Source organism: Ranitomeya variabilis, chromosome 8 (assembly GCF_051348905.1).
Source record: "Ranitomeya variabilis isolate aRanVar5 chromosome 8, aRanVar5.hap1, whole genome shotgun sequence".
Taxonomy (NCBI): Eukaryota; Metazoa; Chordata; class Amphibia; order Anura; family Dendrobatidae; genus Ranitomeya; species Ranitomeya variabilis.
The window spans coordinates 196,052,398-196,066,598 of record NC_135239.1 but is presented as its reverse complement, the minus strand read 5'-3'; the positions used below and the strand labels follow the sequence as shown (position 1 = coordinate 196,066,598).

Sequence of the window (14,201 nt, the reverse complement as noted above, 5' to 3'; positions counted from 1 at the left end):
GCTGAAAGCTTTGAAGCATCTTTCTTTCCGAGGTTCCACCGGGAAAGCATTGTTAAAACTTGTGTCACCTTGAGGAGCTTAAAAGAAATGTGTCCCCTTCGCGAGGCTTAAAGGCACTTCAAATATCCTGTCAAAGGCATGGAAATAACTGAAACCTCTGTTTGTGCATATTGGAAAGTATTTTGTCGTATCAAAGTTACTGGCATTTTTGCCGTATTTTCCCTTCATGCATGGATAACCCTCAAATTCCTGTCAGCTAGGTATACACAGTACATCAAAACTGATTTAAGAACCTTGTGCCGGATTGTTTTGATGTCAAAACCTGCTATTTTCTCGCAGGTACATTGTTTTAATAGTGTCCATTTATTCTTCTCTGCTGACACTTGGAGGGACTACAGTTGAGTGGCACCGATGTCTCACAATCTATCGTGGACTCCCACGAAGTTTCTTAGCATGGTGCATGAAGAGGGGCTAATAAATTATTACAGACACTGAATGCTGTAATAAAAAAAGGAGTGATCTTCGTCTGCCGGCAACCCTTGCTGAGCATTCCTCGGCCATAGGAACGGGGTAACCAAAGCAACCGGTGGACTCATGCTGGCTTAGGATTTTCTAATTGGACATTTTGGCCTGGTATGACAGTGTGAGGGGATACCTGTATAAGGAGAGGAAACCACAAGGCCGCCTCTGCAAAGCACCAGGAAAATTCAATGCTTTGCCCAAATCGCGTTTGTTAGTCACAATGACACAGTGTGTGCTTTGCTTATAATATGATTGAGATTTAATGCTACCAAGCTGCTCCATTTAGATGCAAGTAAGAAGAAAGAAAGATAATGTCTTTCTAAATAAATTCCTAAATATCTTTAATGTGCCAATCAATAACATGATATTTTAAAATGGCCTCCATTGTTGACAGGTGCTGGGAGCATGTGCAGTACGAAACTACGCTGCTGTGACCTGGAAATAGCTTTACAGTATATAGTATAGGTCATCTATACAGTATACTGGACAGACATCTTGTCTGAGATGATTTAGTGAATCCTGCATTGAGCAGAGGGTTGCACACGATGACCCTGGAGGTCCATTCCAACTCTAACATCTTATGATTCTATCTGCAGGATATAGCATATACTCAGCATTTAGAGACAACAGGTGGACATTAAGTAGTGTGAGCAGCCTCTTCTTACCTCACCACCCCCAGTTTCTCCAGTATTAGATCAGGCATACATGGTGGACAGTGGTGTGAGCAGTCTCTTCTTGCCTCAGAACCCCTGGTATCACCAGTATACAATCAGGCAAACAGGGTGGACAGCAGTGTGAGCAGTTTCTTCTTACCTCAGCACTACTGGTATCTCCAGTATAAGATCACATAGACAGGGTGGATAGCAGTGTGAGCAGCTTCTTCTTAAAGGGAACCTGTCATCCCCCCAGGCGTTTTTAACTAAAAGAGCCACCTTGTGCAGCAGTAATGCTGCATTCTGACAAGGTGGCTCTTTTAGTTCTGGGTGCTGTAACTGCCGAAATAATCAGTTTTATAATTTGTCCTAAATACCTTTCTTCAGTCAAGTAGGTCGGCGTTTCCCCCATGCTTCAGACGCCACACAGCCATCACTCAAATCTTGTTGGCGGCGCCGGGCGCCGCCTCCTCAGCGCTGTTTTGAAAATAGCCGGCGCCTGCGCTCTTTTCTCCTGCTGCCCGTCTTTCCTCATATGCAGTCTCGGTGACTGCGCCTGTGCAGCCGCCCTGCTTGTGAATCCCAGCCCCACAGTGTGAATAAATCATAAGTCACTGCGGGGCTGGGATTCAAAAGCAGGGCGGCCGCACAGGCGCAGTCACCGAGACTGCATATGAGGAAAGACGGGCAGCGGTCACTGCGCCTGCCCAAGGCAGGAGAAAAGAGCGCAGGCGCCGGCTATTTTCAAAACAGCGCTGAGGAGGCGGTGCCCGGCGCCGCCAAGAAGATTTGAGTGTCGTCTGTGTGGTGTCTGAAGCAGGGGGGAAACGCCTGCCTCCTTGACTGAAGACAAGGTATTTAGGACAAATTATAAAACTGATTATTTCGGCAGTTACAGCACCCAGAACTAAAAGAGCCACCTTGTCAGAATGCAGCATTACTGCTGCACAAGGTGGCTCTTTTAGTTAAAAACGCGTGGGGGGGTGACAGGTTCCCTTTAAGTCAGCACCTCTAGTGTCTCCAGTATTAGATTAGACAAGGTGGTCAGTAGTGTGAGCAACCTCTTCTTACCTCAGAACCCCTGGTATCTCCAGTATTAGAGTAGACAGGGAGGACAGCAGTGTGAGCAGCCTCTTCTTACATTAGCACCTCTGGTATCTCCAGTATTAGATCAGATAGACAGGGTGGACAGCAGTGTGAGCAGCATCTTCTTACCTCAGCACTCCTGGTATCTCCAGTATTAGATCAGATAGACAGGGTGGACAGCAGTGTGAGCAGCCTCTTCTTACCTCAGCATTCCTGATCTCTTTAGTATTAGATTAGACAGGGTGGACAGCTGTGTGAGCAGCCTCTTCTTACATTAGCACCCCTGGTATTTCCAGTATTAGATTAGACAGGGTGGACAGCAGTCTGAGCAGCCTCTTCTTACCTCAGCACCCCGGATCTCTCTAGTATTAGATTAGACTGGGTGGACAACAGTGTGCGCAGCCTCTTCTTACCTCAAAAGTTCTGGTATTTTCAGTATTATATTGGTGTATAAATCCACCAAAAATAGAAATCAGCCTTTTTATTGAGTGTTAATTTGGCTTCTTGCCAAGGAGGTATTAGTCATAGGGTAATAATGCAAAACAACCTAAAAAAAACACCCCCAGGGAATCATGTGACCCCTGCCCCTCTGGTAAAGACCTAAGAAATTTACACTAAATGAAAAGGCCCACATCTCAGGAACTATATGGTAAATTAAAAAAAAATATATAATACTCAGAAGCAGCAGGAATAAAATATGAAAAGAAACTGTCCTCTTTAAAAGTGTTGTATGAGAATTGGGAAAAAAAAGGGCAAAACTCATCTGTGAGTATTTCTGTTTGGCATCATCTATGTAACTGAGGCTCAGCTGAAATACCAGACAGTAGCCAAGTGTTGGTGTTGTTTCTACGCAATCCGTGGGTGATGAGCTCTTGCGCAGGATTTCAGTGGTGCTGAATTTGGCCAAGAGTAATTGAAGGCGAAACAAAAATGAGACCCTTTTCTTCTCCTTGGAGAAACTTAGCAGCAAAATTGAGGGACCAACTTTACCTTTTCTGTGGGATTCCTCCTCTTCTGAATAAAAGTGTTTTCTAGTGAATAAAAAATGGTTGGCCCGGAAGTAAAGCTTAAGCCCCTCTTTGGAGAGAACAGTTTTAGTCTGACATCTACTAGATCGGAAGTAGCAGAACTGTCAACTGTAGAGCAATCGTTACGGAGAATTCCTGCCGCCCCGAAGTCTCTAGCGTTTCTCTCATCATTGGATCTCCCTTCGGCCCTACCTGTGTAATTGTCAGTTTATGATGGCTCCTCTAGACCTGCCATACAGACATCTTCAGTAGTCTGCAAACTGCCAGAATATTATATAGTTTGACAATAAAGAATCCATCAAGCCAAGGAATACTTTGTGTGGGTAATGAAGACCTGGAATTGGTGTCGTTGTGTTCTGCAGTATGAAATTGCATCTGATGTAATGGATGGACATTTATATCCACTGCTGATTCTGTGTTATTCCCTTCCAGTACAGGATATGGTGAATGTTTGCTTGATGAACCTATATCAAGATCATATTCCATGCCTCAGCAGCTGCCGGGTGTCATATACAATGTCAATAAGCAATGTGAGTTGATATTTGGGCCTGGATCACAAGTGTGCCCTTACATGGTTAGTACTTTTATATTTGGAGTATATACATTTTGGATAGCTGAGTTGTTATGGTATATCTTATGGGGTTCTCCATATTTGCAGCCACCATTAAGTCCCTGGGTCTCATATTTAACAGGACATCCAACTCTATTATGTACCATTGATAGTACCGGTCTCTTGAGGATGTGGTCCATCCTAGGATTCACTGCTTCCCTAGATCCCCTATACTTACCTCGCTAGACTCCCCCATATACTTACCTCCCTAGACCCCCCTATACTTACCTCCCTAGATCCCCTATACTTAACTCCCTAGACCCCCTATACTTATCTTCCTAGATCCCCTATACTTACCTCCCTAAATCCCCTATACTTACCTCCCTAGACCCCCTATACTTCCCTAGACCCCGCTATACTTACCTCCCTAGACCCCCTATACTTACCTCCCTAGACCCCCTATACTTACCTCCCTAGACCCCCTATACTTACCTCCCTAGATCCCCTATACTTACCTTCCTAGATCCCCTATACTTACCTCCCTAGATCCCCTATACTTACCTCCCTAGATCCCCTATACTTACCTCCCTAGATCCCCTCTACTTACCTTCCTAGATCCCCTATACTTACCTCCCTAGACCCCCCTATACTTACCTCCCTAGACCCCCTATACTTACCTCTCTAGATCCCCTATACTTACCTTCCTAGATCCCCTATACTTATCTCCCTAGATCCCCTATACTTACCTCCCTAGATCCCCTATACTTACCTCCCTAGACCCCCTATACTTACCTCCCTAGACCCCCTATACTTACCTCTCTAGATCCCCTATACTTACCTCTCTAGATCCCCTATACTTACCTCCCTAGATCCCCTATACTTACCTCCCTAGATCCCCTATACTTACCTCCCTAGATCCCCTCTACTTACCTTCCTAGATCCCCTATACTTACCTCCCTAGACCCCCCTATACTTACCTCCCTAGATCCCCTATACTTTCCTCCCTAGACCCCTATACTTACCTCGTTAGACCCCGTATACTTATCCCCCTAGATCCCCTATACTTACCTCCCTAGATCCCCTATACTTACCTCCCTAGACCCCCTATACTTACCTCTCTAGATCCCCTATACTTACCTTCCTAGATCCCCTATACTTACCTCCCTAGATCCCCTATACTTACCTCCCTAGATCCCCTATACTTACCTCCCTAGATCCCCTCTACTTACCTTCCTAGATCCCCTATACCTACCTCCCTAGACCCCCTATACTTACCTCCCTAGATCCCCTATACTTACTTCCCTAGCTCCCCTATACTTACCTCCCTAGACCCCCTATACTTACCTCCCTAGATCCCTCTATATTTACCTCCCTACTGTAGATATGTGTACAAACTGCACCGTGTCTCACAGAAATCCTACCGTCTTGTCCTATGAAACCCTTGGCCCTCACACTTGGGGTGTGGCACTGAATGGTGACTTCTTACTGCTTTTAGACTATCTCCGTAAGGGCTCGTGCAGAGAGAATCGGGGAGATATGCAAATGAAACTGATGAAACTCTGATCAGAGTGTGAGCATAGTGTAATCTGATTTTCTCGGATGTGGAGAAGATGGAGAACAACATTTCTCCATCTTCTTCATTGTGTCGGAAATCAGACTGCACTCAGATGTCATGCGAGTGCAGTCCGATGTTTTCCACAGACTCATTGACTTGTGATACGAGCATCGGTTCAAACTAGGACATACTGCGATTTATTTTTTTTCTTATCCCACTAAAAGAATCGGACATGTGCACAGCCCCATAGACCAACTGGAAGCGATCCAATGTTTTGTCGGACCGATAATACGCTCGTTTACACCTGTCTAGTACTCCATCCTTTGGAGCACGGCATGAACATTTTTTATCCTATGAAACCAGACAGGAAAATATAGTAAAGACCCATTGAGGTCTATGGTGCACACAGCCCGAATCCTGTATAAAACCATAGTCCGAGGCCTGATTTACACGTCGGCCATGTTTCTTTCCCCCGGTGTTTGCTTACAGACATCTCTTTCAGTAGCTATCAATATTCGTATTATACAAATGATATATTTTGCATACTTTGGTAACATGGGATTATTTCCTTCTCCATTGCAGTAATGTGCCGGTTACGTAGCCGCCGCTATTCGTGTGTATTTCCCAGGTTTCCAGCATTTCCCTTTCTGAATGTAAACTTTGTTCCATATTTAAATAGGTTGTTTGAGGGCAGAACGAGGGTCATTAAAGCCGTACAAAGTGGGTCCCTTTCTCTGAATAATGAAGCCGAGCTGTGAGAAAGCGTTTTATTAAAGTGCAGTGTAGGCAATTTTGGCTGAATAGATAGATTTCCATGTTATACATTAAACCGCCTGGGAATTGACTGTGCGTTCTCGCTTGTACCCATGTAGCAGATGCAATGTCGGAGACTGTGGTGCATTAACATGGAGGGGCCTCACAAGGGCTGCCGCACTCAGCACACCCCATGGGCGGATGGGACGGAATGTGAGCCCGGAAAGGTGAACACTTTTACATTATTATTTGAATAAGTGGTCTTTGTACGTGGTCCTCTATATGCCGGCCCATGAAAGAGCCATCATGGAGATGCTGATGTCATACAGGAAGCAGTAAAAATCCCGCACAAAGAGTCTGTGAATTCCCATGTCGATTTTCCCACAGTTACACTTCGCTGCTCCCCAATTGCAGACCCAGGGAACCATCTCGGAGACTCATTGTGGTGAAACGTCCCTGCTGTTCTGCTATGAAATGACTCCGGCCACAATGAAATAGATAAGAGTAGAAATGGAGACTGTAATGGAGGGCTCACGTCAGCAATCCTCACCGTGGACTGAAGTGGGCAAGAATAATGTCACCTCCTTCCTTTCTAGGTCTGCTCAACATTCGGCACTGAGAAGGGAGAAAGATATAATATAGATATTAAATAAAAAATCTATAAATCACGATGAGGTGGTTGATTGATTGCAAGGTCAGGTGACTGATAAACAGGATGTCCTCACTTCCTGTGCAATCACATCCTGTTCTTCAGTGATCTCACCACTGCAGCCAATCAGTGGTCTCAGAGGTCAAGTGACTGGTAAACAGGATGTCATCACTTCCTGTGCATCACATCCTGTTCTTCAGTCATTTCACCACTGCAGCCAATCAGTGGTCTCAGAGGTCGAGTGACTGATAAACAGGATGTCATCACTTCCTGTGCATCACATCCTGTTCTTCAGTCATTTCACCACTGCAGCCAATCAGTGGTCTCAGAGGTCGAGTGACTGATAAACAGGATGTCATCACTTCCTGTGCATCACATCCTGTTCTTCAGTCATTTCACCACTGCAGCCAATCAGTGGTCTCAGAGGTCGAGTGACTGATAAACAGGATGTCATCACTTCCTGTGCAATCACATCCTGTTCATTAGTCATTTCACCACTGCAGCCAATCAGTGGTCTCAGAGGTCGAGTGACTGATAAACAGGATGTCATCACTTCCTGTGCAATCACATCCTGTTCATTAGTCATTTCACCACTGCAGCCAATCAGTGGTCTCAGAGGTCAAGTGACTGGTAAACAGGATGTCATCACTTCCTGTGCAATCACATCCTGTTCTTCAGTCATTTCACCACTGCAGCCAATCAGTGGTCTCAGAGGTCGAGTAACTGATAAACAAGATGTCATCACTTCCTTCATAATGACATCTTGTTCATCAGTCATCTGACCCCTGCAGCCAATCAGTGGTCTCAGAGCTGAGGTGACTGATCAACAGGATGTCATCACTTCCTGTGCAGTCACATCCTGTACATCAGTCATCTCACCACTGCAGCCAATCAGTGCTCTCAGAGCTCATGTGACTGCTAAACAGGATGTCATAATTTCCTGTGCAATCATATCCTGTTCATCAGTCATTTTACCACTGCAGCCAATCAGTGGTGTCAGAGCTCAGGTGACTGATAAACAGGATGTCATCACTTCCTGTGCAATCACATCTTGTTCATCAGTCATCTGACCCCTGCAGCCAATCAGTGGTCTCAAGTGACTAATAAACAGGATGTAATGACATCCTTTTCATCAGTCATCTTACCTCTGGCTCTCATGGGAAAATCATTTTAAGCTTTTCTAAGTGGTGGCCATAGGTAGCTAGAATTTTACTATTTAATTCTACATGTTTGTTGGGGATTAGGAGTTCTGTATCAGGCCAACAAAAACCACGACTACCACAAAGATACTCGTGAAATTATTCAGCACAGATTGAAAGGTGGACATAAAGAAAATAGTGAGATAATATGGGAAAATAATATAAAATAAGCGGCAAAGTTATCTCTGGATTTACCCTGGATCAGTCTAGAAAGCTCCATCTGGTCCAGGCTTCTCCGCACAGAGGCAGCCACAATCGGGCAATCATGAGCAGAGAGCCCGTCCAACGTCTAATTATTGGTATAAAATCTGAAAAAGCACTTGTTGATAAGGAAGGAATTTTCTTTCTCCAGGTGGAATAGTAATTCCATCTATGTCCCTCGTGAAACAGGATTAAGTTACGGCCATTGTTAGAAGTTGACCCCTCAGGTGCAAGAGGCTGGGGTTATGAAAAATTCAAGTCGGAAAAACAGAATAAGGTCAAACGAGATGAAGTTTCATAAGCAGAAAAATTCTTAATTCTCTCAACTTTATTAAATCCTGAGAAAATATATTTTTCTTAACTTTCACTTTATTTGCTCGGGTATAAAATTTCCTCATCAGTTTCATAACATGGTCGTAATTGCTGGAAATTAGGGTAGTGGAGAATTAGCTGTATTTCTTGGGTTGTGATAACTGTGGGGTCTTTTTGCTTTGGACACCATCTCAGGTCCAGGTGATCATGCAAGGAAAAGTCTGCCCCCTGCAGTCTACCTTTGGAAATGGCCCATACCTTAACTGTTGCCATAGGTAAAGAAAATGCAGCACTTGCGATGCACCACAAAATTTTCTTCTTCTTCTTTAGCCCCTGCTCATTTATTTTATATCGCAGGAAGGAACCACAAAATTCGCCGGAAAATTCATGGGATCACGCCTATCTTGGGAGCAGGGACCCACCTGGTCATGGAGAAGTGGGTGCACATGTGTGTCTCCCTCCATTCCCTTCTATGGGTGTTCCTCTGCAATTTTCAGAATTCCCTTAAGAGTAAATGGAGAGAGTCACACAAGTCCGAAATGTGGGATCTGCATCTATCAGACATCTCCCATGGATATGTCATAATTCCCATAGTAGTTATACTGATGTTTTCGACCAGAGGATGATCATAGGGGGCTGAGGTGGACACGTACAGAAGAGGACCCCTGTGCATGAACAGTCAATGGGACCTTTGCAGTCCAATAGCTCATCATAAGGCAGAATTTCACCAGTTTTGGAGATCAAAGTGGCCCCCTCACCTCTTGGGCTCCATGATATGGCCGTCCCTGATAGAGGAGTATATTACCTATTGGGTCATAATCCTCTCATGCATATTCAATGCATTGCCTTTTGTCCTTACCTTAGCTATTGTTCTGGCTCAAGCTTCCATATACCGATACAACTGATGGAGCCTCCAGCTTCTTCTTCCTAGTGATCACAGAAAAGACCCTAGTGATAGAACGCATAATGGGGCCTAGGATGCTCGGTGCTTACATATTCATCTCATGCTGTAAGGAGATCAGTCTCTAATGACAATTTGGGTCTGTTAGTGGGGACTTTCAGAAATGTAATGATGCGTTCAGTAATGATGGGGTCAGAACTTCCTTCTGCAATCTTCTTCCAGTTTTTCGTCGTCTGCAGGAGTCTTCTCTATACCAAATTATACTATGAGATTATTTCAGCTCCAGACTAAATGCATTTTCCCCGAAGCCTCCTGTGACCTTGGTTGAGCTTTCTATCAGCTGATTCAGAAATCTCCTGAAAGTGAGGAATTACGAAAGAAGGAATTAGAAATCCTAGAAGCAGAAAGCATTGGTTGATGGTCTTCAATGAGCAAAGTGAGGACCAAACTAAAGAGGACCTGACACCAGGTCAGAAGTTTCTGTTTTTTGCACTTATTTTATTCCGACTGCTCACCAGAGTATTCTGATTTTTGCTTTCTATAGGTCTTTTTAGTTATTTCTAATTTTTATTAATCTTTACCAAGAAGGTGGGTGATTGTAGGATAATTATGCAGAATAGCCTAAAGCTATGCCCCCCTAGGAATCCCGTCAACCACTCCCCTTTGGTAAAGACCATAAAAATTAGCACAAAATGAAAAAGCCCACATGTCTGGAAACATTTGGCATATTTAAATATTTATAAAAAAAAATTGATTAATCAGGAGAGCAGAGGGAATAAACTAAGAGCGCGAGGTGGTAGGTCCTCTTTAAATGGAAATTCATTGGAAACCTCCCTGTAGGACCAAGGGAGTAAATGTCTTGGTTTAGGAATTGATAGCTTTCTAAGCTTACTAACAAGAGTACATATAGACAGGCAATCTATCTGATATGGAGCCTTTCAAGAGATGCCTCCAATACTGGATGACCCTTTAGTATAACCGTTGTGTCCTTCCTTATGTTTCCTCGGAACTTGATCTCTCCAAATATAAAGAGCTCGAGAAGACCAACTTGGCCAAAATACATATATTGCAGGTCGTTTATGCAATATGTGTCTATAGGTGACCACCCAGTGGTTGTGCCGGTGAATTAAACCATTCTTTTTACAGAGAAGCTGAAAACCGTGTCCTGAGCAGAGGTGGTGCCAATTGATCTCACATCCCATTCCATCGACCACGTCAGACAGGAGCAAGATAGCCGCCTCTTACCAGAAAGAATCCATGCCTACCTGGCCTGGTTTGATATGATCTTTGCACCATAATGACATTAAACCAGACTGACTAATTGAAAAAAGTGCCGCGGATGCTGTCGGGTATGAGGCGGTTGATCCGTTCCTGTCCATCTGCCATTGGCCTTTGTCGTGGTTGATAGGCTTGGATGTGTGAATCGATTTCCACCAACTCTAGTGATGAGAACTTAAAATCACAATTTAGTGCAAAGATGATTGTGCGCGACATTGACATTAACCCTGTGTTTATCATTGCCAACAGCATTGCAAATATGGCTTGTGTATCCCGAAAGAACGCGATGCTTCAATTGTCGATGGTTCCTGGGGACCTTGGAAACCATTTGGTGCTTGTTCTAGATCTTGTAGTGGTGGGATCAAAACCGCCATTCGAGAATGCAACAGACCTGAGTAAGTACATTTTGTATTACATTACATCAGTTTCTACCTGCGCAAGCAAATATGGAGTGTCATAAAGGTTGGCGGCCCTCTATTTAATGGCTCCTATATTTTCGTTATACAGTAGAGTCCAATGGAGTATGGGTTTTACCCATTTGGACATTACCTTTTTAGAATTTTGCACCGATGATCCACTGATTGCTACAGTTCTGGCTTCTCTATCCAATTGCAATCAGCTGATATCTCCAAGGATTACTTTGTGCACCTGCTCATTTTTCCTGCCGTGGCCTCTACAGGACAAATGTAGTATTGCACTGACCATATTCAAATGAATGGGCAACTATGTAATGCATGGACAAGCGGAGTCCTCCCGACAGAGAGACACTCTTTTCATCTGCACGGTTCTAATTCTGCTGCCCTCCCCGCTCATGTTAAACCCTTATGATGTCCTCATATCCTTGGAACTCAAATTAAAAACATTGTTCTGGTAGGGCCCCTTTAAAAATTAATTTTGTAAAATTGTCCCCAAATATTCTTTTTCTGTTTTTTTTCCAGGCCAAAGAATGGTGGTAAATACTGCGTGGGACGCAGGATGAAATTTAAGTCTTGTAATACCGAGCCCTGCTCAAAGCAGAAGAAGGACTTCAGAGAGGAGCAGTGTTCTGATTTTGATGGGAAACATTTCAATATCAATGGCCTACCTCCTAACGTGCGCTGGGTGCCTAAATACAGCGGAAGTACGTGCTGCCCAATTGTGTCTTCCTCTCGTTCTGCTGAATTTAACCGTTATTGACAAAGCATTTCCATCTGTCCGCAGTTCTAATGAAGGACCGCTGTAAACTATTCTGCCGGGTGGCAGGAAGCACAGCCTATTATCAGCTCAGGGACAGGGTTGTCGATGGGACGTCATGCGGACCAGACACAAATGATATCTGTGTGCAAGGACTGTGTCGGGTAAATACTTATGCGCTTGATTTGTGCAGTTCTCATTTCTAACTCTTGTGGCCTGTACTAAATCACTGAGAACAATGAAGAAGTGAACAGCGGAGGGAAGATGGTACCGTGCCAGGACCCTATAGCTATAGGGAGCATGATTAGTAGGAGTGCAATAAAGAGGGGGACAGTAATCATTAATCAGAAAGATAGATAGATAATTCACTTCCACTTGCAACCAATGCCATTGTCATCACGCTGCAGATTCTCCCAGGGATCTTGCTGTGGAAGCTCTTAAAGGGCCAGTCTGGACAACACCCTTTAAAATGCAGGTGCCATATGGAACGTCCTCGGCATTTTGCTGCAGCCAGACAGGAATTTTTTTTCTTGTAGCGGCCACTGCAGGGGAAGTATAGGATCACATGGCAGATACATGGCTGGCCATGTAATATAAGGAGGGCTCGAGACCACCAGAAAGGGAGCGATTCACAGCTATGGTTCATATACAGGGCCCCTCTGTGCTGTCCACACCCCCTATGTGGCACATGTCGTCTATAGTTAGTGCAGTATGTGACTTTTTCTTTCCTTTTATCACCATTCCTATTGTTCTTTTATAGTAGTATTACAGTAGTAAATGTCGCATACAATGTTTCCACGCTTTTGTTTGAAAGATCTTCTAATATTTGGCAGCATTGTTCTGCCGCTCTGAAAGATCCATTGTGCTGAAGTCCAGTCGTGAGGGCGAGTTACCCCCCTTTTGTCAATCACAAATGACATGATGTGAAGTTTCATTGTATCCAATGAGAAAATGATGAAAGGGATTTTCCAGCTTTTTATAACTATTGCTTCATATTTTCCTTCTGCCCTGATTAGTCGTTTTATTCTAGGTGCCTGAGCTTTTTTTTTTTTTTTACTTTTATTATTTTATCATACTATTGATATGCTATACACCTAAGTATATGTAGCTTAAACCAACTTCTACATCTATAAAAAAATAAAATAAAAATTAAAAAAAAAAAGCAACTTTGCAAATAGTCTACCATTTTGTAATTACAGCTCCCAGGTGGACCTATGTGTTTCCATGGTTGTATACGTGAACCTAATGCTCCCCTTCGTCTGTCTCTGCATTTAATGTGAATATAAAAACAAACTTCTTAAGTTTTGATTGGGTTCTGCGTAACCATGGAAACATAGATATGCATTGGAGCTGTAGGAACAAAACGGTGAGCTTTTTTTCAATATCCATCTGCAGATTTTAGATTGGGGCAATGAAAAAAAAAAGTGTTGGCATCTGCATGAAAACCCTTTTAAAGGGAGTCTGTCATCAGGTTTTTGCTATGTAACCTGACAGCAGCATAATATAGGCCAGAAGAGCCTGATTCCAGTGATGTATCACTTACTAGTCTGCTTGCTGTCATTTTGATAAAATGACTGTTTTCGCTGATGAAAATGTAGCAGTGTTCAGATGCGGAGCTCTGTACATCCCCGCCAACACCACTGATTGTGCGTTGACAGCTGCCAATCAGTGATAGGGGCGGGGTTATGCAGAGCAGCAGGACTAGCAGGCACAAGACGACTAGTCTTCTAGTGATAATCTCCTGCTGATAAAACACTTTTAGTGAAACGGCAACACAAAGCCTAGTAAGTGACATATCGTTGGAATCATGGTACCCGCCCCTACATCATGGTGCTCTCAGATTACACTTCAAAAACCTGCTGCCAGATTCCCTTTAAAGCTCAGACAAGTTCTTTATCGGGGTTATTGCTCTTAAAATATAATGTGCGACACAGGGGCAAGCATTGCAAAACTTGCCTCTAATATGGTACTGAATGTAACTTATCAACAGCCGAAAAAACTTGCACCCCAGGGACCTTGGGGCAGTGTGCATGGATTCATGGAAGACCCCTGATTCTCAAAAAATCAAGCAAAGCGGACAAAACTCCATTTTCCAACCCTGGTAGCACCGGTTGTGCCCTAGATTGGCACATCATTCACTTGGCACTTGTTCCTGTTTAGGGTATGAAGAAAACAGTTTTTTTTAATAAAAATTTGCTGATCTTTATGATGGAAAGTCTAAATTTCCTCTTTATGGCTTTGGGTCAATGTCAGATTAATTTTTGCTAAATTTAAAGGAGAACTTTTATGACAACAGAGAATTTGAGATGACACTGGAAATGATGCGTCATTTTAGTTTTTG

At 43.6% G+C, this 14,201-nt stretch overlaps 1 protein-coding gene across 2 annotated transcripts in view; it reads left to right on the top strand.

The window, feature by feature from the left end:
• Positions 1-14,201, top strand: part of ADAMTS9 (ADAM metallopeptidase with thrombospondin type 1 motif 9) — a 218,896-nt gene that overhangs the window by 55,516 nt on the left and 149,179 nt on the right. For both annotated transcript variants that reach the window (XM_077275942.1, XM_077275943.1), the window contains 5 exons: positions 3,722-3,863; positions 6,267-6,374; positions 10,937-11,082; positions 11,626-11,807; positions 11,888-12,024. In XM_077275942.1, coding sequence (XP_077132057.1) covers positions 3,722-3,863; positions 6,267-6,374; positions 10,937-11,082; positions 11,626-11,807; positions 11,888-12,024 — 715 coding nt within the window. The remainder of the gene's footprint in view (positions 1-3,721; positions 3,864-6,266; positions 6,375-10,936; positions 11,083-11,625; positions 11,808-11,887; positions 12,025-14,201) is intronic.